General features: G+C 37.7%; 4 protein-coding genes across 5 annotated transcripts; all 4 read left to right on the forward strand.

The window, feature by feature from the left end:
* The first annotated feature begins 864 nt into the window (after positions 1 to 864).
* On the forward strand, positions 865 to 3,810 carry LOC149017274 (splicing factor U2af small subunit B-like). 2 transcript variants are annotated; one of them, XM_089151599.1, is made up of 2 exons: positions 865 to 964; positions 1,227 to 3,810. In XM_089151599.1, the coding sequence occupies exon 2, from the start codon at positions 1,338 to 1,340 to the stop codon at positions 2,205 to 2,207; it is 870 nt and encodes a 289-aa protein (XP_089007725.1). In that variant the 5' UTR covers positions 865 to 964; positions 1,227 to 1,337; the 3' UTR covers positions 2,208 to 3,810. The 2 variants fall into 2 exon arrangements, with proteins under 2 accessions (XP_089007725.1, XP_089007726.1); XM_089151600.1 differs by having other exon boundaries at positions 877 to 964; positions 1,224 to 3,810.
* Positions 3,811 to 8,026: 4,216 nt separating this feature from the next.
* On the forward strand, positions 8,027 to 9,696 carry BZIP60 (basic region/leucine zipper motif 60). The gene is given in 4 exon segments (XM_089154150.1): positions 8,027 to 8,339; positions 8,341 to 8,576; positions 8,783 to 9,000; positions 9,149 to 9,696. Coding segments are annotated over 4 exon segments (915 nt in total). The 5' UTR covers positions 8,027 to 8,138; the 3' UTR covers positions 9,409 to 9,696.
* Positions 9,697 to 13,664: 3,968 nt separating this feature from the next.
* LOC149017276 (pyrophosphate--fructose 6-phosphate 1-phosphotransferase subunit alpha) lies at positions 13,665 to 22,214 on the forward strand. Its single transcript, XM_089151601.1, has 19 exons — positions 13,665 to 13,828; positions 15,077 to 15,249; positions 15,663 to 15,775; positions 16,212 to 16,286; positions 16,395 to 16,508; positions 16,579 to 16,646; positions 16,947 to 17,030; positions 18,248 to 18,301; positions 18,790 to 18,870; positions 18,973 to 19,066; positions 19,161 to 19,234; positions 19,377 to 19,487; positions 19,593 to 19,637; positions 19,725 to 19,781; positions 20,331 to 20,435; positions 20,513 to 20,629; positions 20,777 to 20,880; positions 21,410 to 21,575; positions 21,755 to 22,214. The coding sequence occupies exons 1-19, from the start codon at positions 13,739 to 13,741 to the stop codon at positions 21,881 to 21,883; spliced, it is 1,854 nt and encodes a 617-aa protein (XP_089007727.1). The 5' UTR covers positions 13,665 to 13,738; the 3' UTR covers positions 21,884 to 22,214.
* Positions 22,215 to 24,604: 2,390 nt separating this feature from the next.
* Positions 24,605 to 27,018, forward strand: LOC149017277 (uncharacterized protein At2g39795, mitochondrial-like). The gene is made up of 3 exons (XM_089154388.1): positions 24,605 to 24,918; positions 25,470 to 25,846; positions 26,638 to 27,018. Exons 1-3 carry the CDS (start codon positions 24,649 to 24,651, stop codon positions 26,795 to 26,797), a joined length of 807 nt encoding a protein of 268 aa, XP_089010514.1. The 5' UTR covers positions 24,605 to 24,648; the 3' UTR covers positions 26,798 to 27,018.
* The last annotated feature ends 760 nt before the right edge of the window (positions 27,019 to 27,778 follow it).

A 27,778-nucleotide genomic window follows, 5' to 3' on the forward strand; every position in this document is an offset into this window, starting at 1 on the left:
ATCACATCCTCTCCTAACCCTGTATTGACATCCTCATTCATATTTTGATAGAATGTTCAATACAAAATTTTAGTTTACTGTGTACCCAAGCAGCAAAAATTGAACAGTTTTAAATGGTTTGGTCTTTAACAAAAAAATAAAGGTTTGGTTTGGTTTTTTGTGTTCCGAATTTTATAGATGTGAATGGATAGAATTTGGCTCAATATGGAATATTTGAATTTGAATTTTATTATTAATTAATTGGATTTTTAAATGCATAAAAATATCAGAATCTGAATGGGGTTTTAACTCATTCTTGAGTGTTGGGTACAATTAATATAATGATGTATTGTTATTTTAATGTAATTAGTTACTATTAATAAATATAGTACCTATTAAATGTTTTATTGAATTGATAACATCTAACTTAAAATTCACAGTCCCCTAAATTGGAATTCGTATTAGTTAGAATATTGGAATTCAAATTTCTATTAAAATCAAATTCTGATAATCAACAAGGCATTGTAGAAAGATTGATTTAGGGGACTGTGATTTAGTCAAGCGAGTCTTTATGGCCAGTTGGAGATTTTTATCTCGACCATTAAAATTGAACGGTCGTGATTTCTATCAAATGAACTGAAATCTACCAAGTCACGAAATGTCTAAACTCTGAACCAGTTAAGAACCGATTAAACCAATGAAAGACCAAACTTAAACCGGATTATTTCATTTAGTTCGACTAAATCGATCCGATTAGATTGTAGGCATAGGCACGGGCCTGTTCAGAACCAGGTGGAGAAGCTCAATCGAAAACCGGTTTGGCCGCAGTTTCATCAGGCCTAAACCGAACCACGCTCCTTTAAGTGGCGGACCGTTCTTCATTAGCTGGTTAAGTAACCCTTCCTGTATTTCCATGGCGAAACTCTAGAAGGTTCTTCCTATTGTTTCTCGGCGTTCCTACATCAATCTTGGATAGCGAGGCGAGGTTAGTTTGTTCTGGATCCCTATTTTGATATAGTTTATGATGTAAATGGTTTCTTCTGCAAGTTACTGTTTTTCATTCTCAAATTTAATTCGTCTTCAAGCTTTGCGGGGCTTTTTCTTTTCTTGTTTATGTTTGTAAATTAGGGTTTCCGCGGAGTAGGTTCGGAGTCCTCTTAACTCTTAAGTACCTTCGTTTTCCATTTCTTTGCTTCATTTCGGGATTTTTTTTTGCAAAATAGGGTTTTTATTTTGGGTTGTAGCAGGTTGAGATCAGTAAAAATCGAGGCATAGGCTTTGAAAACCAAGCCTTTTCTCATTTCGGCGTAGTTTCGTCTGTTGAGCCTTAGGGCTGCCGTTCACCATCGTTTGTCTTCATGGCGGAGCATTTAGCTTCTATCTTCGGCACTGAAAAGGACCGAGTAAATTGTCCCTTCTATTTCAAGATTGGTGCATGCCGCCATGGTGACAGATGCTCCCGTCTTCACAACAAGCCCACCATTTCCCCAACTCTCCTTCTATCAAATATGTACCAGCGGCCTGACATGATCACTCCTGGTGTTGATCCCCAAGGGCAGCCCATTGACCCTCGGAAGATCCAGGAACACTTTGAAGACTTCTATGAGGACATCTTCGAGGAGCTCAATAAATTTGGTGAGATAGAGAGTTTGAACATTTGTGACAACCTTGCGGATCACATGGTTGGTAACGTATATGTCCAGTTCAGGGAGGAAGATCAAGCGGCTGCAGCTTTGGCGGCACTGCAAGGACGTTTCTATTCTGGCCGCCCAATCATTGTTGATTTTTCTCCGGTGACTGATTTCCGTGAGGCAACTTGCCGGCAGTTCGAGGAGAACAGCTGCAATCGAGGAGGATACTGCAATTTCATGCATGTGAAGCAGATCTCGAGGGAACTGAGGAGGAAGCTCTTTGGAAGGTATCGTCGGTCAAGGGGTAGCAGGAGTCGAAGCAGAAGTCCAAGTCCATACTCGCGTAAAGAAGCAGATAGGCATGGTGACCATCGTGACCGGGACTATCGTGATCGGGACTACAGGAATGGTCGCCGGAGTGCTGACAGGTATGATGGTCGCCGGAGTGCTGATAAGTATGGAAGATACGCCAGTGATGTGGGAAGGCGACGACATGGGAGTCCAAGACGAACTGTGAGCCCTGTCCGGGAAGGGAGTGAAGAACGAAGAGCAAGGATCGAACAATGGAACAGGGAAAGGGAAGAGAACCAGCAGTAATTGCATTTTGACGGTTGTTCTGTTTCTATTTCTATCTCCAGAGAAGTGAATATGATCTGAAGGAGTTCTTATTGTCATTGTCCCCTAGTTGGTAATTACTTCAGGGCTAGCAGAATTTTATGATGCTTCTTGAACCTGGACTGAAACTGTTGTTGTTTTGGGTGGTTAATGAGGAATAGGTGGATGTTGTCAGGGTCTTTTTGTGGTAGGATTTGGTTATTAGAAATAGTTGGGAGATAAAAATAAGTACTTAATTTTTATGTTTAGCGTTTTCACCCTTATGACTATGCTACACTTGATAGCTTTATCTTCATATTCGTTTTCTTCTTTGCACTTTATATCATATTGTTCATATCTCTAATTCAAATTGTCATTTTTTTCCCCTGATGTGTAAACCTCATTTAGTAGGAGATAGTGTTCTATTGAGTTGAATATTTTATAAATGTATCTCATAAAAGAACAATAGGGTACAAGGTAAATCCACCAGATAAACAGGATGAGTGCCTTTTTCTTTGTTGTCCTAGTCTTCTTTTGGGAAGAAAGAGAAGAAGGGAGGGGGTGGGGGTTTACCTACTATCACCATTTCAATCTCATCCTAGGTCACTGGTGGTGCTGTGTGGATACCTGTTAAGTTAATCTAAACTCAACTCTTCTGGAGGATATCATGAAGGTAAAGGATCAGTTTTCAAGCACTAATTCTGTCAGTTGAGTCAGTCTGTGTACCTGGCATTGTTTTTGAGATCAAATTTGGAGGGAGAGGGAGGGGATTGGAAGTTGGACTCTGCCTTGGTAGTGTCATAGATGGTCCAGAATCTTTAGAAAAATAGAAAATTGTGCTCACTAGCTCTCCCTACCTAGTGGTATGATGTTGCTGATTTCTCAAGTATTCCCCTATTGCACCATTTTTTCTGTCGTTTAAACATTTTGGAATCTTGACATACCTTAGAGATTCTTTCTTGCAGTGGTTATAGTCATCGTCTACTTCATTCTTTTTGGTGGCTTTGTCATATCTTCTGGTGCTTCCTATCCCATCTTGGCATGGTGTTCCTGTTCCATGTTTTCTGATTTGGATGGGTCTTTCACCATTTTGTTTCCTCATGTTCTTTGAACTGTGTGACACTCCATCTTGTTGCCTTAGGGAATAATATCAGATCCTAAAGCCTGATTATATAAAACTTATGGGCTAATAAAACTTCTGGGCTATTGACTTATCCTGATTTTGTTCCATCAACGATGTCCTGTAGTCTATGGCAGGGTATGCCTGTCTGATCCCCATGTTTCCAGAATAAGGCAGAGTATGGTGTTAGTTATTGATGATATTGAGTCAGTGTAGAAATGAAAAATAATTAAATATCGTTTAAAAAAGGCAGTCCTAGGATATTTTGGTGCCCCTTCTACCCCCAGAAAAAAAGAAAATTGATAAGAGTCCCTTGTGATATTGTGATTCTTCCTGGTCTGTGTTGTCTTTCTCTTATTTCTTTGACTCTTATACATGTGTGCGGGTGTGTAGCTATCATTTTTTAACTGTGACTGTTTGGTTTCTTCTTCTTTTTTTTTTCTTTTTCCCCTTCCTATTTATTGATCGAAATAATTATTTTCCTTGCCTCTTAGGTGCCTGTGGAGGATATTACATAAAGTACCCATGGTGCTGCTTTGCTTTCCAATGTTAGTGTTCTTTCCATTAGTATTGTTTATTGGGTCTTTTGGGATATCATATGGCATTGAGCAGTTTTGTTAACCTTTTTGTTTTTTAGTGTGATCTAGCCGTGGGGTCTTTTTATGAACTTCTTTTTGGTATGCTTTTATCCTCTTTGGCTTGATTCTATTTTCAAAATCCATTATTGTACTTGATACCTAGCAACCATCACACTCACTGATCACTCCTGAGATCTTTGTAGTCGTCATTTTAGACTTTGCCCCAGTAACAAGAAATGTCATGTGCTTTAGACTTGTTTCACTTGTTTGTGGGTTGTTCATGCATTTCAAATTGTAGGCTGTTCCCATTTGAAAGTATGGTCTGAACCTTCTAACCCACTTCTATCCTTTAGTTTTTCTCAACCAAGTTATGTCTCGCCTGGCTTCTGGTTTTTTGGTTATTGATGCAGCTTCTTTTTACTTTGGTTCTACTGTTGGCAATCCTTGCCCAAAAATGTTCTCAATTCTTTGAGGGAAGCCGAGGAAGATCTAGTTGGAATTTTCTTGATTTTTGAACCCCCCACCCCCCCCCCCCGGATTCAAGATTGACGTATAGGTAACCCATACCGCCTGCTGGAGTTCAGTTTTCCATTTAAAGCAGGTGTGCCTCCTGGCCTCCTTCGGCTCTCTTCTTTTTTTCCCCTTGATTGATAAGTTATCTTCTTTTTTCTGTGCTTTAGTTCTTCACAGTTACCATTTCTTTTTATTCGTTTTCTTAATTTCCCCCCTTGTTTCTCTTATGTGGTTCTTGTGGGAACAAAATTAGCAGAATTAGCAACTATTCTACAAAACCCTGACTTTGTGAAAAGAAACATGTAATGTATGTTTAACTGAAGTTCTGTTGTTAGGATAATCTTTTTGGTATACAGTATGTTTCTGTGTTCCTGATCTTTGAGAAAGAATTACATTTGTCTTCAAGTGGGCTCTCTTCTTTAGTGAATTGAGAGTTAGTTCAATTGATAAGGTACCTGTCAGATGGGAGCCTTGGGACTCATCAAACATTGAGCATCTAATTCCATATGGTAACATGATCTGATGAACCAGTGTTAGAGTCACTTTCCTTATCTATGGAAGTAAATAGTTGATTAAGATCGAAAGGGATTATGTAAAAGATGTGTGGTTTGCATATAACCATGAACCTGGATATAGGGGATCTTGATTACACTTTTTATTAGGTTACTGTAGATAACCTTTGTAGGTGCTTGGAGAGAGTTGCATCATCCTATTTACTTTCTCACCTTATATCCTCCAACCCCTCCCCCCCTCTCCTCCTCTCCTAAGTAGTTAAAGATGATTGTTTTACTTTTAATTTTCATATGCACTCAGTGTCCCAATTTTACTGGGTAGGAAGGTTCAAACTGATGCCTGGGTTATTACCCAATATAACTGTTGCTGTCTGGCTTGGATATGTCTCAGTAGTGTGAGAAGTTTATGGTGGGAAGAATCTTTTTTGTGTCAAACTGTTGACTATTGTTTTGTTTTTGCCTTATCTCGCCTGCTTTTAGGGATAGGTTACTGCATGTTTTCCGCTGATGAGGTGGAATTGGGGTGTGCAATACATGCTTTTGAGTTCTAGACCTAGTGCAAGACTGGAGTCATATTAGAAACAACGTTAACCGGGAGGACTCATTGCAAGTGCTGACCGGTGTTGACATCAAATCTAAGACCAAAGTAAAGGTTTGTGTATTCTGTCACTGCATTGAATATCATAAAGTGCCTACGGAAGGAATGTAAGCTTGGCAGGTACCTATTTTGGTAAAAGTTTCTACAGGTCTTTGAGGATTCAAAACTTGGGTTCGTAACTGTGTTGTTAAATATTCTTTGAACGTGGAAGGAAGGATTTTAGATGAGTGCGTATGCGTCAAACATCTGATGGTACGTATCAGTTATGCGGCTCTTGTTTTGTCCTTTTGGGTGAAAATCACACGGGTCTTATTGAAGGTGGGCGTCTTTTTAGTTTTTGGAAATCATATTTGTATTAATGCATATGCTTGTGCCCTTGTGGTGTTAGACATCAAATGGGATGTTTTTTTTTTAACGTATTTTTATCGTGCCTATGTGTATGTTCATCCATTTTTTTTTACAGGTGTGTACCATGTCACCAAGTTGGAATGCAATTGTTGAAATTAATACAACATAGAAACCATTTACATCTCATCTCCATCATCTTTCAAATCGGTTCTCGTTGTAAAAGCTACGAGAATCTGATCAGATTTTTGCAAATGTCACAGAATGCCTTCCCACCTTCTTCGTCCTCGTTATCCTCTTTCGTCGTATTGCTTTCTCCGTCGTCTAAATTCTTCCAACCATAATGCTTTCTCTGTTCCCTTGTTTAATCTTCTCCAACCAGAGACGAAGTCTGCCCAGCCACCCTTTATGTTGCCATTGTTTCTTAACCTTCGACTTGGAGAAGAATTGGGAGACAACATGGATTCTCTTGACTTGGTAGTACGAGCTGGGTTGGGAATGGATTTAGAGAAAATGGTCAGAGATGAATTTCTGATAAAGAAAGGCTTTACAGTGAAATGGATGAAAGGGTCACTTCTAGTACTTCGGCTATGATGGCTTCTGGGTTCTTCGTTGTCTTCTTTGATAAAACAAAACAATGAAGCAGAAAGCTTTGAAAAAAATCCATTAAGAGCACTAGTGGCAGTCTTACTGTGAGAGAAAAACTAGCCTCGACACTTGGTGAGGTTAGGCAAGTAAAAATCCAGCCCGCATAGCTTCAAACTCAAGAAGTAGAGCAGATAAACCCCTACTTGACTTGGCCTAAGCAACGATGAAATCTCCCTGCGGAACCCAAAGGAGACAACCTCTTCCACCCTTGTTACTACTCTTCTCCCAAGCACCATCCATTAATTGATGGAAGTATCAAAAGTATTCGGCTGTGCTATTGAGATAGGAATCTCTTCCACCTAGTATTTGGGTGTTGGGAGTACAAGTTTGCTGCACACCTGCACGAATAGTCCGAAACACGTTCATTGTATGGGGAAGAGGAGGAAGATAGCCTTTAAACAAAGCTGAGTTTCTAGATTTCCAATTACACAAATTACTCTAAAGTATATATCATCTCAAACTTTAGAGGTGATGCTTTCCAACAATCCATTGCAGGTGCACAAAGCATGACAAATTGAGTACAAACCACAACCACATATCAAACACAAGGGGTTTTGATGCCTTCCTGCCAAAAGAAGTTTTACTTAGGGGAACAAGTGAACAACCTCATGGGCAATAAAGTGTTTTATTTTGCGTAGAGTATTAACACTCCAAATCTTGCTCTAAACCTGCGGAGTTGTAAAAGAAGACTCTATATTGCCCTGCACAGACTGGTTTGTTAAGAATCTTAAAGCAACAATAATAAGTAGGCTTGACTGCAAACTTGCCCTAAAAAGTAAATCGAAATATAGAAGTGAGCAATTGACAAATTGCTTAGATATCATTGCCCAATAATGGTGTCGCATTTGAATAAGTTTCTTACCGAACATTGGGTGTAACAAGAGTCTGGATCAGCTCCCTGTCAGGGAAGAACAATGTGTTTACTTGACAGGTTTGAATCACATAGCTAGGGTGGGCCTCACTCACTGAGATTCTTACTTTTTTTTTAATTTGCAGGTGGGTCCTACTCCCTTAGTGTGTGCTTCAAAATCATCAAAAGAGCACATTGTTCTCCTATGACAAAAATGTGATCTAAACTCACCGAAATAATACTGATACCATAGAACAATGACAAAAATGTGATCTAAACTCACCGAAATAATACTGATACCATTAGAACCTTCAATTCCGGTTGGGTCAAGTTTTGAAGGGTTCTGCTGAGGCACGTAGCAGATTGGACCGGACACAGATGATCAAAAAAAAAAAAAAAGAGGTCTGCTGAAGTAAATTGAAACATTTCTATTTTGAAAAACGTCAATCGCTTGGTATTGAAGGCACGACCTACGCGATTTCTTAATATATATTTTATTTTCCTACTAAAGAAAAAGAAAATTAGTGGAAGATGAGAAAAGTTTTCATTGGTCGATAAATCCCAAAACGAGTTTCTATTGGTCCAATGACGACAAAACCACGGAAACTTCGCCTTTTCCATTAAATTAAATATATAAAAAGAAGAGACCCCATTTCCTTGCAGACGAAGAAACCGTAGTTTAGTTTTCTCTCTTCCTATCTTAAATAGTTCAAATTGTAAAGTGCAATTCATCTCAATCTCTTCGTCTCTGATCTCTGTAAATAATCTCCATGGGCGATGACGAGATACAAACAGATGACTTCTTCACTGGTATTGAAACCCTATTTCAAAACATTCCCGACGATGTAGCCCTGCTTTTCGATGATCATCTCCCAATGGATACGAATCCATCGGGAGGTGATTCGATTCATGAGAACTCCAATCCTTCCCCCGATGGTTCTTTATCGTGGATTGACGAGTTGGAGGAACTTCTTGATGAAGGACGATACGGATTCCTGCGTGGAGAATCCGGAGGAGTTCTGTCAAGATTTCTTCTCTGACGTACTCGATGCGTCTCCTGAACAAACTTGTGAACCTCGGGTTTCAGATGAGGACACTTCAACTCCGGAAGCGAATGCCTCCGATGATAATCCTGAAAATGAAAAGTTTGAGGATTCTGTGCCGAAGGAAGGGCAAGTTGATGATCGGGTGAGCAAGAAACGCAAAAGGTATGATTAGTTCGTTGCCGGTTTCCTGAGCGGTGATGATTGTAAATAATCAGAGGATTCTTCGGTTGACACTCTTAACATATTGTGACTTTTTAGGGAATTTTCTATGTATATGCATACTAGATTGTTAAATTCTTATTTCTTTTGATGGAGTTTCTGGCTGTATAAATTCCTTCTTCTCTGTGTGGAACGTGTTACTTTTACAGGCAGTTGAGGAATAAAGATGCTGCTCTGAGGTCAAGAGAGAGGAAGAAGGTGTATGTAAAAGATTTGGAATTGAAGAGTAAATATCTTGAAGGAGAGTGCCGGAGATTGGGTCGCTTGCTTCAATGCTACATTGCAGAGAACCAAGCTCTCCACATTAGCTTGCAGAACAAGGTTTCTGGTGCCGTGACCAAGCAGGAGTCTGCCGTGCTCTTGTTGGGTATGAATCTTAAATCTTCCTATACTGTCTATTGCATTACCATACACGTCGCTCTAGTGTGTGTGGCTTCAGTACATCGATTCGAAGCTTTTGTCTCGTTTAAGTGATTAGTTAATGCGATTAATGAAATGAATGATGTTATTGGCAGAATCCCTGCTGTTGGGTTCCCTGCTTTGGTTCCTGGGCATCATGTGCCTGTTCTCTCTTCCGGCACTGCCATACCTGAATCTGGAAGAGCCCGTACCAGAAGACGAAGGAAGGAAAGATCAGATTCAGGAAAGGGCAACTCAAATGACCCCAAGAAATGAGAAATTAGATCTACGGTTTTCGCAGCTATTCCATAACAGTAGGCGATGCAAGGCCACGAGGACGAAGATGAAGACCTACCCAGTGATACATGTTTGTTGACGCCGTTCCCTCCTTTTCTCTTTTTCTTTTCCCCTCCTTTGCTGTGAGTGAATTCTTCCTCTTTCCCTCATTCTCACTTCCTTCCCTTTTCATTTTTCTTTTAGATAGTATGGAACCAGATGAGAATAGAGACTGGAGAATTCAAGCTTTGTAGCATTGAGTTCACCATTAATAATCGTGTTTGTACTTTGTAGATATCTTTTGTTGTCTAGTTTATTGGCCTTGTGTTTTATGTTAACTGTTTGACGTATTCTGCTGCAATTTATGATGCTTTGGATTGAGAATTAACCTTTTGCAGAGCTCCCAAGTAAAATGGAAGTCGGAAGATGTTGAGTAACCTCGTTTGATAACCATTCTGTTCCAATTTCCCTGATTAATTGATTGATTTCATAGTTTTGAGAATAACTCAATATGAGATAACCAAGTCTGGCTCCATGCACAAAGCACTGCCGATTTCGAACTTCAATGCTTCCCCAATAATTAGAAATTTGTAGATATCATGGGTTCAGTTTTGAAGGAAGAAACTATGAATTGCGATTTAGTTGTCTTAGATTTTTTTCATCTCTCTTTCGTTCTTCAAAACCTAAAACACTATTGGATTTCTTCATCAATTGGGTTTATTGGTTGAACATGAAAGCCAAGGTTAGTCCCCAAATTTTAGAGCCACCATTATGAAACTGTGAATGGATAATACTTTGTGTGGTAGTTTGCTCCACAATATAAATAGCTATGTTAAAACAAACTCTAAGAAATCACAAATAGAAACAAATTGAAGGATTGATGAGCTGTGCTATGTCGGGTGAAGAAGAACTTGTATTATGTAGCAAAAATATCATAACAGAGATATATTAATCAATCATCAAAACATGTCGGTGTAAATGTATCTTCAATCCTATTCTAAACGAGATAATGTAGTGTAAAGACCATTGTGGCATAAGATCATATCAATCTGATTGATAGCGTCTGCGCAAGAAATTCTCACTCTCTTGAATCAGATGCTGTTCCTCGGGTTATAACTCTTTGATTATCTTTTAGTGGGGGTACCTTTAAGTTTTAGTCTAGGGTAAAGTGGATTAATTTGGTTAATTTCGTTTTTTGATTGAGCCGTTGTTTGATCTACTTCCAACCTTTGACTTTAAGAATTGTCTTGGCCCATCTCCGACCTGTGGCTTCTATAAACATTTCTCTGACTTCGCTCTTCCATTACTCGGATCCTCCTTAGTCTTTTTTTTTTTTTAAAGGTCTATATATTAACTTTAAAAGGCATCAAGTCACAAAATCCAGAGCCCATGGATCCCTATAGTAAAGCGTCCTTCTGTTAAGCACAAATTCATACTAAGGATACTGGAGCTTTGCACTCCCTTTTAACTGTGTAAAGCACATTTTGAACAAGCTAAAGCCACAATATCCCGATGAGTTTTGGATTTCCACTGGAATCAAGTCCTTCATAGTCACGAACTTAATACTATTTCATCAGACATAGCTATACCCCTCCTCACAAGTTACTTTTAATGCATTCTCCTCCAAGAACTGATAACTGTTTATCTTTGATGGGCCGACCCATAGAATCTCTACAAACGATGCCCATACCACTTCACCATTAAGGGCCGCATCCACATTAATTTTAATGAATGCCCTATCCGAGTGATCCAAAAGTTCAAGAGTTAGGATCGAAGCCCATTTGAGTCGTCTCCTCGGATCTGCCCCTATCCCGATGAGTTGAAACCAAAGCTCTCAATTTTTGTTGAATAATTGACCAGCAAGCTTTGAAGATCTTACATTCCGAGCCACCAATCCGCCAAAGGTTGATGCAAGAGATCTCCTTGAAACACTGTATTTTTGTTCTATGTCTCCAAGCTAGGAAAGTAATGTAATAATGTGTAATTAACATGTAATTAAAGTAAATAGAAAATTTTAATTTAAAATTAAATAAAGTCTCCGAAAGCCCCCCCACCAAATATTAGTTTACTACTCTATTAGTCTATTGTTACTTTAAAAGATCTCTCACATCTTCCAAGCCCATCTCCCTATATAAAGCTGCTTCAGTTAAGCACAAATTCATACTAAGGATCCTGGAGCTTTGCAAGCCGTTTTTGTGTACCAAGCTTAGCTGTCTTTGATGAGTTGGTGATTTCATTAGAAATCGTGTAAAGAAAAATACTATTTAATATAGCTATCTGTACAAGTATTTTACGATTAAGAAATAACTGTTTTTTGTAGCCGATCATGTATTAATCTGACTATAACTATAGAATACCCATTTTTTATGAATTATTGCAATCACTGATCCAGAATGATCTCTCTTTTGTCCCCTACCCAATGAGTTGACACCAAAGCTCTCAATTTTTGTTGAATAATTATTCGAGTAAGTCTTGAATGAGCCCCTAGAAAGGTTGATGCAAATGAACGAATTTTTGTTCCATGTCTTGAGCTAGGAAAGTAATGTAATAATATGTAATTAACATGTAATCAAAGTAACTAGAAAATTTTAATTTAAAATTAAATAAAGAAGAAAAAAAATTATATTTTCATTGAAAGATAGATTATCAATCGATTGGGCAATAATCTCAATAATCCAAAGATGATTGGATTAACTAGTAATCGTTTCGCTCTCACTAAAGTTCATATCTAAGTGGATATCAATATATCACTCATGTCCATTCAACATAGCTATTCTAAATGAAATGGTTTGAATAAAATCATAAGAATATTTATACAGTACACATCCAATCCTTGGGATTGTAGTTCAATCGGTTTGAGCACTTCCTTGTCAAGGTGGAAGCTGCCGGTTTGAGTCCCGTCAATCCGGACATAGTATCCGATGAATCCATGAATCCCGATCTGTTGTTTTTCTATTTTTCCTGTTCTTCCATTCTCAAAGAGCAAAAGAACATAGAAACATTCTATGAGAAAGTTACTATGCTTTTGGTAACGTTTCCATTCTATAAGAGACAGAGTTATTTTATAAAACCCTTATCTTTATTAATAGAACATAGTTTAAAATCCTTACCTTTATTAAGAGAACCGTTAACTATATTTGTTGAAGACAGAAAGAACAACATTATTTATAGAACTCGATATGTGACACTAAGGATGAAGTAGTATCATATGGTAACAAAGTCATAATGGGAGCTAAAAACACAAATGGAGGATAGAAGTAATGAATCCTCCAACATACCCTCAACCTCGATCAATAGCATTCTTCAAGGCTTGACGTTGCCACTCAGTTGGCAAAACACTACACAACTAGGGATTGAATAACGACCAAACTGAGCCTTTATAGCTAGGGAATCTACCAAACCGCATGTTGGCATTCCGACATACATGGAAAAAATTACAAAAAACACAAGTGGAGGATAGAAGGAATGAATCCTTCAAAATACCCTCTCAATGGGAAGATTTCCGAACTCATCTTCTACAAGCCCATTCCTGGCCCAGGACCACTTGGATTCCGAATATCCCATGGATCATCCATTGTGGCTATTAGATTCCATATCTAAATCCTTAATCACAAATTTACAATTACAATTTGTGGGACCTACGGTTTCAGAAAAGGGTAATATGGTAAACACAAAACCACGTTTGTTTCCGGTTTCCCATATTCTCCTTACATCTTCCAGTCCATCGGGGCCTGAAAGAAATACAGACAGATTTAGTTGGTGGTCCGTTTGGTAGCTCTATAATCGATAATTTTGGTTCAAGTGAAATCACAAGTATGCCCTTCAGCCATTAGGAACGGACATCACGCTGGCTTTAACAGTCTATTTGACGGCAATGACTGCAGACGCTGAAACTCGAATGCGTTGGTCCAGGTGGTCGCGACTCGCGAAAATCGTAAGCATTAATTACGAAAATATCCTTCTTCATGGAGTTTTATTTTTATTTTACATTTTTGAAAGTCTTCATGGATCAATTCTCCCAGTAGTTGCGGTGTAGATCTAGGGTCTACGATGATGTTTTCACTAACTCAAAAATTATTATCTAGAGACGTTAAAGCGGAATATTTTGGGGGTGATGGAGGGATTCAAGTTAAGACAGCGTAAAAAACAAGTAACAGATCCGCTGCACCTACCACAACGGCACATGCTTTCCAGCGAAGTTCGTTTTCTATCCAATCCAACGACTCCGTGATTTTGTCGCAACGTGCTTCCGCGATAGCTTCATGCGAGGGGCAATCTGGTCATTAGGAATAGCAAAGCCGTAAAGACACGGAGCCGGTGGTGCAGGGACTCGGCAGCTTAGATAGTGACGCCACGGCTCACTACTATAAGATTTGTAGTTAGCTAGTCACACTGTGTGAAGCGAAACAGAGCAAAGCGAACTACGAGAAATGGACTCCGATTTCGGCATCCCCAGAGAGCTCTCAGATCTGCAAAAACACCGGACTCTCTACCAACCAGAGCTTCCTCCATGTCTTCAGGTCTTCTTTTTCTTATTTCTATCTTCCACAAGTCTGCAATTAGGGTTTTTGTTTTTTCTGTTATCTATTTTTCTAACGCAAATCTTCTCACCAACTCTCTGTATGTTTCATTCATTATATCAAAGCTAGTTTTTTTTTTTTTTTGTTTTGTTTTGGATCTGATTAGAACTTGTGCTTGATTCCTACTCCTTTCTAAAACGAAGAAATGGATTGCTTGTGTACTGCCTTAGTTTTTGTCTCATCATAGATCGCATTATACGTTGCTTCTGTCTACTGATTTAAAAAGTTTGCATGTTGTTTAAATGGTCATTGATTTTGCTTCTGGTAGTTCTGAGATTTTTGTTGCTATTCTCGGTATTCAACTAACTCAATTTTTTTGGTTGATCTAAACTCGCATTCCAATTGATACGCTAGTTGATAGACCACATTCGTTTCTGTTTCTGTTTTATATGACATCTTGAATTTTAGTATTGATTTGCGAAGTTCAAGAGCCTGGATCGTTCATCTCATTTTGTCTACCTAATTTTTGTTATTTAGATCCACTAATTTCTGCAGATACTTTACTAGATTCTGTAGCAGAAGGGAAAAATGGTTATTGGACGGTGTCATACGTACCACTTGATGCGACCGAAGTCATTTCACAGAAAAATATGGTTGGAATGGCGTGGAACATATTTAGTTCGCAAATAATTGGCTTATTCTTAGACCGAGCTTGTACTCTCTGATAAGTTGTTTGTGATAAACCTGCACTAGTGATTTTGTTTATTTCTCCTCTGCCCTGCCTTTTAAGTTATTCTACATTTTCGGATGAGCTCTTTCTTACGGTACGCTTCCTTGGTTTTCATACAAGCACGCTACCGACTGCTGTATGTGATGCTATATTATCCCCCTGCTGTTTCTAGATTTCTCCTACTTCTTGTACATTGTGAAATTGACATTGTCCACCATATTAAATTGGCAACGAGGTTCTCTCTTTTTGCATAGAGAAAGGTACTAAAATGTTCTCACTGCCCTCTAATTTCAAAATTCTTGAGTAATTTCAAACAAGATTATATAAATTGATGTTTTTGTTGGTAATGTCGTTGACAATCTACCTCCTTTTTGGCTGTCATTTGGTAACTTTATTTTTCACTGGTTTTTGTTTTGCTCCCGCCCCCCCCCCCCCCCAAAAAAAAAAAAAAAAAAAGTATTTCTGTGCTGCTAAACTGGAAGAGATCATTGAATTGTTTGGTGAATTCCTAATGACAGGGTACGACAGTCAGGGTAGAATTTGGTGACTCAACTACTGCTGCAGATCCATCTGGTGCCCATACCATTGGCCGATCTTTTCCACACACATATGGTCAGCCCCTGGCTCACTTTCTAAGGGCAAATGCCCAAGTCCCTGATGCCCAGATCATAACAGAGCATCCTCCATTCAGGTTTGTGTTCAGTGGTTATTGTAGTTATGGAATATTTGCATCCTCCTGTTTGTTACTCGTTTGCCAATTGTTGGTGCTATGGAATATTCAGGTTAACATTTTTGTTCAGAAAAAATTATTATAATCTTGTTTTACATTCATTGGTTCTGTTCCTTCATTTTTATTTAGGTAACATATTCTTTTGGTTCAGTTACAATATGATCTACTCTCAAAAGAATGTTAGGTATCCTTTTGTTTGATTCACTTGTTACATGCTTGTTTAAAAAAAAAAGATAAGAAAAGAAAAGAAAAGAAAAAGATAGTTTTTGCAACAAGTAATTGTACATTCGATATTTATTGCATCGAAGTGCATTCGTTTGATTATCATGGTTGGAGACTAGTTTGGGGCTAACACATTAAATGGTTTCTTACAGGGTGGGAGTTGTCTTCTGTGGGAGACAATCTCCTGGAGGGCACAATGTCATATGGGGCCTTCACAATGCACTTAAAATCCACAATCCTAAGAGCTGTTTACTTGGATTTCTTGGTGAGTGAAACTTTTCTCTAGTGGAGTTGGGCGCATGTCTTTGGGTTTATCATGTTTCTATCTACTTTTTGTGCATGGAGTAAAAAAGTTTTATACAATTTGTTCTTGATTAGGATTGTCTAGCATGAAAATCTGCTTTTTAATTGTTATTAATTTGTCATTTTTTCTGCCATCTGATTAGAGCTTGATATTGGGCTTCTTGGAAGTCATGCTTTCATTCTCATGCTCTCTTCATTACTACTATTGGTTTCGCATGTAGTAGCATTATTATTTTTTGATATAGAAGATTCAAACTCATAGCATATATTTTGATATCTTGCAATTCATGGACGGTTTTCATTCATTCTTTTTGCAAATGATGAACTTGTCATGCATGATTCATGCAAAGGAGCATCATATTTAAGAAATTTGTATTTGTTTGCATTATTTCTTTCAGGCGGAACTGAAGGTTTATTTGCACAGAAAACTCTAGAAATCACTGATGATATTCTTTCTTCATACAAAAACCAAGGTAGCTTTTGATTCTTAAAGTAAAGTACGATCAATTTGGTTCCTATATTTTCCATTTCACAGTGATATCTTTATCTGCAAAAGTTAATCTTCTTTATGTGCTTGTAAGGTGGTTATGATTTGCTGGGTCGGACAAAGGATCAGATAAGAACAACTGAGCAAGTTACTGCCTCATTAAATGCATGCAAAGCTCTGAAATTAGATGGCCTTGTCATCATTGGAGGTAATTCCAGTGGTGTAGTAAGCAGCAGCAGTTAAGAATTCATTGTGCTTAAAGGGTTGATCCTTTGCAGGTGTTACCTCCAACACTGATGCTGCTCAGCTTGCCGAAACTTTTGCAGAAGCTAAATGCCTGACAAAGGTATGATCATGGGAAAGTTTTCATCATGAATACCCATCTTTTCAGTGCATATGTGTGGGTCTGTTACTTTCTTTTTCCATTTACATGATTGCATATTCATAGTCCTTGGTTTACCTCTTTGAGTTTTAATTTAAGATTGTAAAAAGATTATATGGGCTTAGTTTTAGTTCTCTCTTTTTACTTTGGTCAAACTGTATTTAGAATATGTTTTATCTGCCAGTTGTCGATATTTTGTTTGTTTTCGGGTACACCCTTCTGGCTCTATCTTAACTACATTCTTGTATTTTTTGGATTTTGCAGGTGGTGGGGGTGCCAGTTACTCTGAATGGAGATCTGAAAAACCAATTTGTTGAAGCTAATGTTGGTTTTGATACAATATGTAAGGTATTAATCAGATCTCATATTTTCTTGTCAGTCTGAGCAATGATTTTCAGGGTTATTATGGGAAAGATAATGTTGATTGTCTTGGTTGGACATTCAAAACCTTTATGGATGTATGACTAGTTATCTGCTTCAATTTTTCTTTCTATGCACCTGATCCTTGTTATGAGATCCTGCAACCTGTGACATGGTGGAAATTCTGATGAATCTAAAACTCCAATTAACGGCTTCTATTTTGCTTTTATGCCCTGGTTATTAATCCCGTTCTTTGATCATCTTTGATTTTGTTTTTGAACTCCATACTTAAATTTGTATTGGCTCCTGGAACAAGACAGCCACCAGTCCAACACCTGGAATGGAATATGAACCTTAGGATTCGAGTGTTTTTCTTGATCTTATGAGGAAAGTGGGATCATTCAGATAAGCAAACTCCCTGCGATAAGTTACAAAGAGCATTGAGTAGGATTCTTCAGGCTCATTATCTGATTGAATGGCTCTGTGTAGAAGTGTTAACCTTCGGCCTGGTTGTTTTAGCATTTGTTCTGTACTCTTTTTCTTTTGATCTTGCGACAAAATTTATTGTCTATAGTGCTTTTTTTCATAATCAAAATTTATCTCAGTGTAAACTTTATGACTTGAACCCTTCCTAGGTTCTCTTTTAGTTTTATAGGCAGATAGGACCTGAATGATTCCTCTTCTGTTTTTATTTTTTTTCTCCTTCTTCCCAATTCGGAAATCTGGCTCTTATTTATTAGATTTCCCTTTCCCAGAAGAAGGGGAAAGAGAAACACTCGGTAAACCTGCCAATTCTTGATTTTCTGGGGTTCAGGTTTTCCTACAAAGCAGATCCTTTGTTGAAATGGTGGATAATCCTTCAGCATATTTTTATTTCTTTTTTTTTCATATTCGTTTTATATTCTATCAAATTTTTGTAAGAATTTTTTTTGTTAATTATATGCTTTAATGAATCAGTGAAAGGATGTTATGATTGATTTGTGTTTTTTTCAAGGAATTATTTATGTGGACCTCTTGATCCATTTGTGCATCTATAATGGTTCTTAAACTCTGGCATTTCAAATAGTTGGAGTTTGTTTGCAATTTTACCTGATCTAATTGAGAGTGGAATGCAGTTTCATTTCTTTTTCTACATGTGCTCATATTATGTGTGAGTTCCACAATTCTTAGAGATGGTAAAGTTCATTTCCTTTTCCATGTTTCAGGTTAATTCCCAGCTCATCAGCAATGTCTGCATTGATGCTCTCTCTGCCGAGAAGGTAGTTAACATTTATTTATTCAGGATTTTTGCCCTTCATATGCAGTCAATTCTGTTCTCCCTTTTTTTTTTTTCTTTCTTCTGTGAACTGGGTCTTTTATTAAAAAATTTATCATACTTAGCAGATAATGAAGAAAACTGTATGTACCATGATCATTATTTTCATGGTTGTAAAAATGGTTTTTGGTATGTCTGGAAAAGCTAGATCTTTGGCTGGTCAGTTTTGGATCCATTGTGTATTTATGTGGCCCACTTCTGCGATTTTCTTTCTTCACTTTTGTTCAAGATGGTTTAGGAATCAGTGTCAGGTTGTCAGTCAAGCTTCAGGTGTTGTAAGAATCATGAAGCTCTTAATAGTTGCTTATTATGTTGGTAACTTCTTCCTATTTTGTTGATAGCATGTAAAGTTATTTTTTATTTTGTTGCATTTCTAATCATCTGATGTGTGTTCCTTTATTTTTTCACTAATTTGATCTTATATCCTTGCAGTATTATTATTTTATCCGACTTATGGGTCGGAAGGCATCACATGTTGCCCTGGAGTGTACCCTTCAGTCGCATCCAAATATGGTGGGCTTTCCCAATTTGAATTCCCCCCCACTTCTTTTAGTGTTAAGCATCTATATAAGTTCTGGTTGTGCATAATGCTTGATTTTCTGAAACTTTTTGCAGGTCATCTTGGGTGAGGAGGTGGCTGCATCGAAGCTCACTCTTTTTGACCTGACAACTCAAGTTTGTGATGCAGTTCAAGCCAGGGCTGAGAAGGGTTGGGTTTGATGGGCTACATTTCTTTCTGCGGATAAATGTAACTATGGGTATTATTATTATCACTTGTTTAATAACTTTCATTTTTGGAACAGATAAGTACCATGGAGTGATCCTCCTGCCTGAAGGGCTTATAGAAAGCATTCCCGAAGTGTATGCTCTGTTACAGGTATTCTACCACTGAAACAAGTTGTACTTCTTTCCTGAGCTTTCCCCTTATGTGCTCCCCCCCTCTGTCTGTGTCTTTCTTTTTAGAGCTGGTAGCTTGTTCTCTAGATTCATCTAACATGGTATATTTGTAAAACTGCCAGGAAATTCATGTTCTGCACCGGCAAGGTGTTTCTGTTGATAACATTTCTGCACAGCTTTCACCTTGGGCATCTGCCTTGTTTGAGTTCTTGCCACCCTTTATTAGGAAACAGGTTTTACTTCTCTCTCAATGTTCCCCTGCTTGAGAGATCTTTTTTTTATAAAAAATTTCAATTAATAATGGTGCCTATCTGAGTATAATGGAATTTTTGGTACAGCTGCTACTCCATCCTGAATCAGATGACTCTGCACAATTATCCCAGGTATGAGCAATGGAGATCTTGATGTTACACAATGATTAGAATCATGCACTTCTTCATGACTTTGCTGCCTTCTGTTTGCTTCTTTAGATCGAGACAGAGAAACTTCTTGCACATTTGGTGGAGGTGGAAATGAACAAGCGTATGGTGGGTCTCACTCGATCAATACTGTGTGTATTTTATTTTTCTGTTTTCTTCCTGATTGAAACTTGAAAGTTCTTGGAATAAAACTGCTATATTGGAGGCATGTATTTAGCCTAAAAGTTTAAAATCTTATTCAGCCAGTTTTTATTCGCATACTATGAGTTTATTTTCCTTCATCATAGTATTGCAGGCAGATTGCCAACTCAAGTAATTGTTTGGTGGATGGTTATTGGCTTCTACTACCTGATGAGCACTTGCATGTTACACCACTGTTTCCATTCAAAAACTTGATGAAGGGATAGACCATAAGTCATTCTAGAAGTTGGTGATGAAGAAATTTTGATTAGAAAGGCAAACCCACTTTTATGTTACCTGCAGACATAAAATGTCCTGAAAGCATACCTCTGTGCCTGTCAAACTTGAATCTATTTTTACATAATCACCGACGTTAATAATGTAACCTTACAAGTCCGCTGCATTATTGTTGTTTGTTGTCTAAAATTTCAACATTTACATGATCTGGCAAACTGAATTTTTGGTTGACCTGAACAGAAAGAAGGCACCTATAAGGGGAAGAAATTCAATGCAATCTGCCACTTCTTTGGTTATCAGGCTCGCGGGTCTTTACCATCAAAGTTTGACTGTGACTATGCCTATGTATGTTAGATTCATGTTCCCTTTTCAGTTTGCTTGTTATTGCTTTCGATCCATTTGTAATGGTCCTTTGCATGCAGGTTCTCGGTCACATTTGTTATCACATCCTTGCAGCTGGTTTAAATGGCTACATGGCAACTATAACCAACCTGAAAAATCCAGTGAACAAATGGCGATGTGGGGCTGCTCCAATTACGGTTGGTTTTCTTGTGTCTCATGTTTTTTATTGGTTCTTGGTGTTTTTTATCTTCACTTTTGCTAGCATAGCTGGATTTTGGGTAATCTTTCCTTGCTATTTCATAATTGGTGGAAATTTATGGCTGATCATATTTGGGTAAATTTAGGCAATGATGACTGTAAAGAATTGGGCACGTGGTCCAGGAGCTGCTTCAGTTGGAAAACCTGCTGTTAATCCTGCTTCGATTGATTTGAAAGGAAAAGCATATGGGTATGTTTCTCTCGCTATGATTGATGTATTTTGAAATGATTGTTTTTTGAATTGAAAATTGAAATATGAGATAGCCCTTGTGTAATAGCAACTTATGGCGCAGCTACTACTGTTTCATGGTACCTAGTCATCAATTCAGTCAATTTTTGTGTGTAGTTTGACTAGGAAAAATATGTATTAATTGCTTGTTACTGTTTTGACATGTCAGTTTCCTACTTGTTTCTATACTGCTGGACCCTCAGGGTTGCAATTTCAGTAATGATTGGAAGTAAAAGTCCCATTAATGTTATCAACAAAGTAAACAAGAACGTGCAAATTTGCGAGAGAGACTTTCTTCTTGGATGATCTTTTGAAGATGGCTATGGTTCTTGTCGCTTTGATGCTGTCAGTTTTTGTGTTATTCCAATAAAATTAATAATCAACGTGTATGGGTTATGTTCATCAGCAATATAATTCATCCCAATTTTAACTTACGAAGTTCTTTTTACTAATATTGTATTGATGGTTGATGTGGAATTGTTGGTTACAGGTTGCTGAGACAGAATGCGGTAAAATTTTTATTGGAAGATGTCTACAGAAACCCTGGGCCACTTCAGTTTGAAGGTCCAGGTTCGGATGCCAAGACTGTCACCCTGTGTGTTGAGGATCAAGACTACATGGGCCGGATCAAGAAACTGCAAGAATATCTTGAGCAGGTGCTTTGCTTACCTCTTTCGCATCAATTTTCTCTGAATCCTATCGGGTCATGGATTCCAAAAAGCATACCGACTAAACTTCTTTGATGAGCTATCAACTACTTGGTTTCACAATAATTTCCACTTTTGGATGTAAGATAATGCAGTATAATCACATTCTCTGTCATATGCTTTCTCAGGTAAGAAACATTGTGAAGCCTGGATGTCCCCAGGATGTCCTAAAAGCAGCTCTGAGTTCCATGGCGTCCGTGACCGATGTTCTCTCAGTAATGTCAGCCCATTCATTCAACAGCGTCGCACAAGTCTAAAGTTGAATAACTAGCTCATTTTCTTCCTGCTGATGTCAGCACCTTCACTAGGCGAGCAGAATTCTTTTTCTTTCTTAATTTAGGTTATTTTCCCCCCAGAAGATTAGGATCTTTTGACTTGTATAAAACCTTATTTGCTTCCAAAATAAAACCTTATTTGCCGTTAGGAAGCGTTACGTCTGTGTCAGGGGCGTTTGGAACTCTTAGTTATGTAGTGTAATCAAAAATCTTGAGGGCCTGGATTCTAGAATGCGTGAAAAATAATGAGATTTTAAATAGATGAGATTTCGTACCCAGTTGTTAACATGTTGGCTAGTAAAAATTGGCGACTGAAAACAAATTAATTGAAATAAATACATAGGTCATCTGTGTCTGGATTCTGAAAATTTTTCCTCGGACCGCGGCCCCTTTTCTGAATGGAAGCCTGTAAGATTTGTTTTGGCCCCAAGGTTTACACGTTACCTACCAATCCATTGTGGAGAAATAAAATTTACCCAGGCAGAAGTTCTTTGGAGATCTTGTTTGGGCTCCTTTCTGACTTTTTAGCAGGAACAAAGTTCTCTCGAAAGTCTGGTGGTAGTTTCCATCCCCTTTAATAGATAGCTTAGTATAATTTTATTGTTGACCAAAATTACTCTTGCAAGTTGAAATTTTCTTTTTCTCAGAACAACGGTAGCATGCTTTATTAATTAGAGAGAGAAACTGAAAACATACGACCGATAGTACTTCACAATGGCCTCATTCTTGACGAGTTCAGAAAACACCAAAGGTGAAACTTGAGATGAAGATGGTTTCTTGGTAGACTTGAGAAATCCAGCTAGAAAATCTATGCACAAGTTTAATGTAAAAAAAAAAAAAAAAAAACTGATGATCAAAGGTATTCTTTAAGAGCTTGTTTGGTTATCTGAATCTAGAAATTTCAAATCCTTACATTCATGAATTGGAGGTTAAGTATCGAATCTTTGTGGATGCAAAAAATTCTCGCTGGGAGACTCACCCACCAAAGTCAGGTGTGCGACGCAGATTGAACCACCGGTTTATAAACTTACATTCATTAATTGGAGATTAATACATTTTTTGTTGTAAAACATTCCTGTAAACATGAAATCCATGAATTTCATGTTTTTTGCCCAAAAACATGAATTAAGCCATTCTTATTGGTTATTGAGTGAAATTCATGAATCCCACCACAAGCATGGAACAAAGTGTCGTATCCCCTTTTGGGGGTGACACGAATCCCCCAACGGGGGGTGACACGACATATACAATATATCGACGATATATTGCCGATTTTTCGACAATACATCCCCAAATTCGCCATATATAATAGAATTTCATTCGGTTTTTCACCGACTTTTTGTTCGATTTTAGCCAAAGTGACATAGGACCTCTACAGGCTCCAGGGACACTGCTCCCACATCCTCGCCGAGGCAGCCTCCTCGGACCTCGTGCCCCGCGTCGATCGGCAACAGAATGTGAAGCATGAGCAATACTCAGCATAATTGTATAATGAATTGTAACTTTAGTACACTTCTTTACTAGTTGTGCATTTGTGTTCTCTTTGCATATTATATAGTTTATATGAATTTTTCAAACTTCCAGTTTTGCCCGCATATAGCCAAACATGTGTCAATTATAAACTTTAGATTAAGTGATGTTTCAGGCCAAAATAATGTTTCCAATGTGTTCATTAGCTTCAAAATAAGTTACACAACAAAATTCAAGCCAAAACGACCCTAAACACCCTCCAAAACCAATGGGGTTGAATTTTCATCAATACCTTGCCAAAAATCGCCGACATGTAAGCGAAATGTCGTAGTGTCGGTGATGTCACCATCCACTACACAATGACATGGTCCGACATGTCGGACCTTAATCATAAATATAAAATTGATGAAATTTGCGAATTCATACGGAGTAACCTAGCGAAACTCTATGAACTTCGATAGATTTGAGGCTAACCAAACAATTAATTTTTTGAACTACAAATTTGTATATTTGAAATCTCATTTTATTTTATATTGTCGTTTTTAAACAGGCCCTAAACATAGTAGCTAAATCCAAGATCTCACATGCAGTGTTCATGAAATACCATGTAAGCTTGAAGGCTCCATTAATAGTTTGGATCTTGTTTCAAAAGTTTGATTTTGTTTTTCTGATTTAAAGGAAAAGTAGAAAAAGTTTACCTTTTTTCAAAAAGATTTCTTTTTCTTTTTTCCATTCCACCATTATTCCAATAAACAAAGCAGCTTAGGATTTATTAGGTTTAGCCATTTATGACTTTGGAGGACTCAAAATGGTTGAAATGACGAACCCACCCTCTTAACGAGACCCAAATCTCCTTCTTGGGGTTTAGTCGTTTAGAAAAGAAATTTGGGGGGAGAGTAATTTTTTGGGTATAAAGGGGGATTAATTTGATCAATAGTAGAAAAGAAATTTGGAGATAAGAGTAATTTTTCGGATGAATTGTTTCTCTTTTCCATCCGATTTGATGGAATTTTCTATGGCAGGGGTGGGCATGTAGGGAAAATATTCAACATTGAGAACTTTGGCGATTAAAGTGGATTGAAAAAGGGAATTATTTATTTATTTATTTATTATTATTTTTAAATAAAAATAAGGTTTTAGATTGTTTGGTTGAGAAGTTATTGAGAAGTTTTATTTTACTTTCAAAAAACGCTAGTAGTAGCAAAAACAGACATTGAAGGAAGGAGACCGAGTTGAGAGAGTGTTGGTGAGCTTTGATCTGAGAATAAGGAGGAAAAATGCGTTCGATCACTGTTTCTCTTATTCGCAGAAACTTTCGAAGCTATGCAGCTTCTCGTCTTATATACAAACAACCAGCATGTCTCCTACACACTTCTTCTGTGGCATCTCCTCCTTTGCAGAGAAAATGTCTTGAAGACCCTTCGAGAACCCGTCTCTTATTTCAGTTTCGCTTCGCCTCGAGCTTTGCTGCTGCTAAGAAGGTCAGGGCTGATGAAAAACTGAAGCGGGTGCTGAAATCGGAAATCGAATGCGCTGCTTATGAAACAGTAAACTTACCGAAAACCTTTCTTTTTTTGGTAACAATTATAATGAACCACTGTAATGAGCAGGCTAATTTTTTCTTCTTCTTCACCAGGACCCAGAGATATTTCGAGTCGGTTAATTTTGTCCAGAATCCCGGAGCAAAAGCTTTGCATGTTAATAATAGGAAACTTTCGTGTTTTTTGAGACTCTACTCCCAAATAGTGCTTCCTTGGTTGAAGCAATTTGCATCGCTAGTAGAATTCGGTTTTATTTGTCAGTTGTACATGATCAACTTATCTGGGTCTACCCTTTGAGGAACGAATGATATGTTGTGAGAATATCTTGATCAACGTTTTATATTTTTAGTTATGGTAACCTGTTAAAAGTGTGCATGCAGAATATGAGTGTAGATCCCCATGATTTCTGTGACTTCTGAGGTTTTTTTTTATTTATTGTTATTGGGACTTGGAAGCCCATTTAACAAATTAGGTTCTGATCAACTGGATTTGTTTTTTTTTCTTTTTTCTGCTTTGCCAAGTTGAGAGTTCATTGTGATCCTTTTACTTTTTTGCAGGGAGATTTTCTATCCGATGGTTTTCCATTTGAGATCATTGACAAACCTGGTGAACAGACTATCACCTTAAAGAGAAAATTTGCTGGTGAAAATATTGAAGTTGAGGTCCACATGCCAGACATGGCCGGGGAAGACGACGAAGATGAGGATGATGATGATGATGATGATGATGGTGATGAGAAGGATGATGAGGCTGATGAGGCTTCTGGAAAAACTTACATTACTTTGATTGTCAACCTTTCCAAAGGGAAAGGGGAAGGACCACGTCTTGAGTTCTGTTGCTCTGCCTCTCCAAATGAAATTACCATTGATAGCATGCTGATGAAGAATGCTGATGCTTCATCTGATGAGGTGGCTTATGAGGGTCCAGAATTTTCGTAAGTTACTTCAAACTTTGCTTATATGTTATATTGAGTATAAAATCAAATGCTGAGCATCAAATACCAAAAGGTCCTCAACGAAAAAACTGAAGACAAATTTATAATATAACAGAGGTGTATCAAAGCACTCATTGAAAATGCTGCTGCTTTATTTTTTTTCCTCCAATGTTCAATGGGTGTGGGTTGTGCCATCTTATTTACTCTTCAACCCTGCCTTCTCGGGTCTGGATTCCCTGATAGTCAGCTTGACTGAATGCCTCTATCACGAGCATGGAGGAGCATCTTGCCTTATGCCTTGTCAACTTTGATTATAGAGGTTACATATTCTCCAATATGGATGGGAATACCATCTCATATTACAGTCAGTGATTACATGGTATCTTAGTTGCAGTGTAAGCACACTGATGGCAGGGAATACATTTTTTTTTGAAACATGAAGAATAGTATGATTTGTTCGTACTTTTGATTGCCCAAGCAGCAATGTTAATGAATTTGTTATTTTCATGCTGATGTTTTGGATTGATTGTAATTAGAAAGCCTGCTCAGATCAATTCATGCAGGTAATCTGGATTGAGGTGGTTGCAAATTGATCCTTTTAAATAGATTGCTACATAAATATGTATGAGTCATTTATCTATGAATACTGTATATATGCAGGTCAAGGAGATCTAGAGGAATGTTACTGAAACAATCTTTTTTTTTATTGTTACATGTGTTTGAGCTGAGTACAAGTACACATTAGGAATTTTCTCTAGTCATTGTTCTTATTCTGTTTTCTCTCTTTACAGTGATTTGGATGAGAACCTGCAGAAAAAATTTTACAAGTACCTAGAAGTCAGAGGGATTAAAAGCTCCTTGATAAACTTTTTGCAAGAATATATGATCCGCAAGGATAACAGAGAATATCTAGGATGGTTGATGAACGTGAAAGATTTCATCGAGAAGTGAGTCTGCTAGGTTTTTACTTTTCCTGGACTTGTGAGGAAGGGTTCTTAAGAGTTCTAGGATAAGAGGTATGTTTCTCATTGGTTGCTCTGGGTAAAAGAAACCCATTGACAAAATAGAGATGTCAAGAGTGAACAAAAGAATGACGTTTCTTTATTTGTAATTGCATTACAGGTCAAACAATGAAATTCAAAATTTGATTTTCAGTATAGTTTGGGATGTCGAGGGAGATTAAATGAATGACCTTTCTTTCTTTCCATATTAAAGTGCTGGTTTATTTTGATCGATGTAATGGAATTGTTAGCAATATTGGGGTAAAATTATAGTTGTCTGATTTTAGTTGGCAACACATCGACTGGCTCAATAATATTGAGGTGGTTGAGTTGAGTTGAATTGCATGGCTGGCTGAACATGGGTATCATTTGATCCCCTATGGTTACTTAATCTGAAGAGGTACCCTTCCAAGTTCCGGTGGTGTGAAGATCAGTGACAATTGGAAGGTTAACGTAGGGTTGCTTGATCATGCTAATGGTTTCTACATGAGAAGTCTGGGGTATCTTACAGGAAGGGCTAGTGCTATTACTTTTAGTTGATGTTTGAACACATTACTGTCGCTGGAGTTAGTAGAGATGGCGGCAACACCGGACCAAAGAGGGAGATGATGAAGGAGATGAGAAAAATTTGGGGATTTAGAAATGTATATTTTTTTCGATGAATTTATGTTCATTTGATTGAAAATTTGGAATGATCCACGTGTCTAAAATCTAATGGCCAACTAACTTTTTCTTGATTGTTTTATAGGTTGTGTTCCTTAAGCAAAGAAAAGGGTTTGTCCGCATAGCTATGGAGACAGGAAGTCCTTTTGTCCCAGTTTTCTGCTTTGGTCAGGTTATTGATCTTTTAATGTACTTAAGTCTTTCCTAAGAGATTGTTTCATGAGACTCAAAACGTTTGATTACTTGGTTTAAAAATTGAACCAAATTG

This window comes from Hakea prostrata, chromosome 4, assembly GCF_041222555.1.
Source record: "Hakea prostrata isolate BN-2017 chromosome 4, UWA_Hpros_2, whole genome shotgun sequence".
NCBI classification, from domain to species: domain Eukaryota; kingdom Viridiplantae; phylum Streptophyta; class Magnoliopsida; order Proteales; family Proteaceae; genus Hakea; species Hakea prostrata.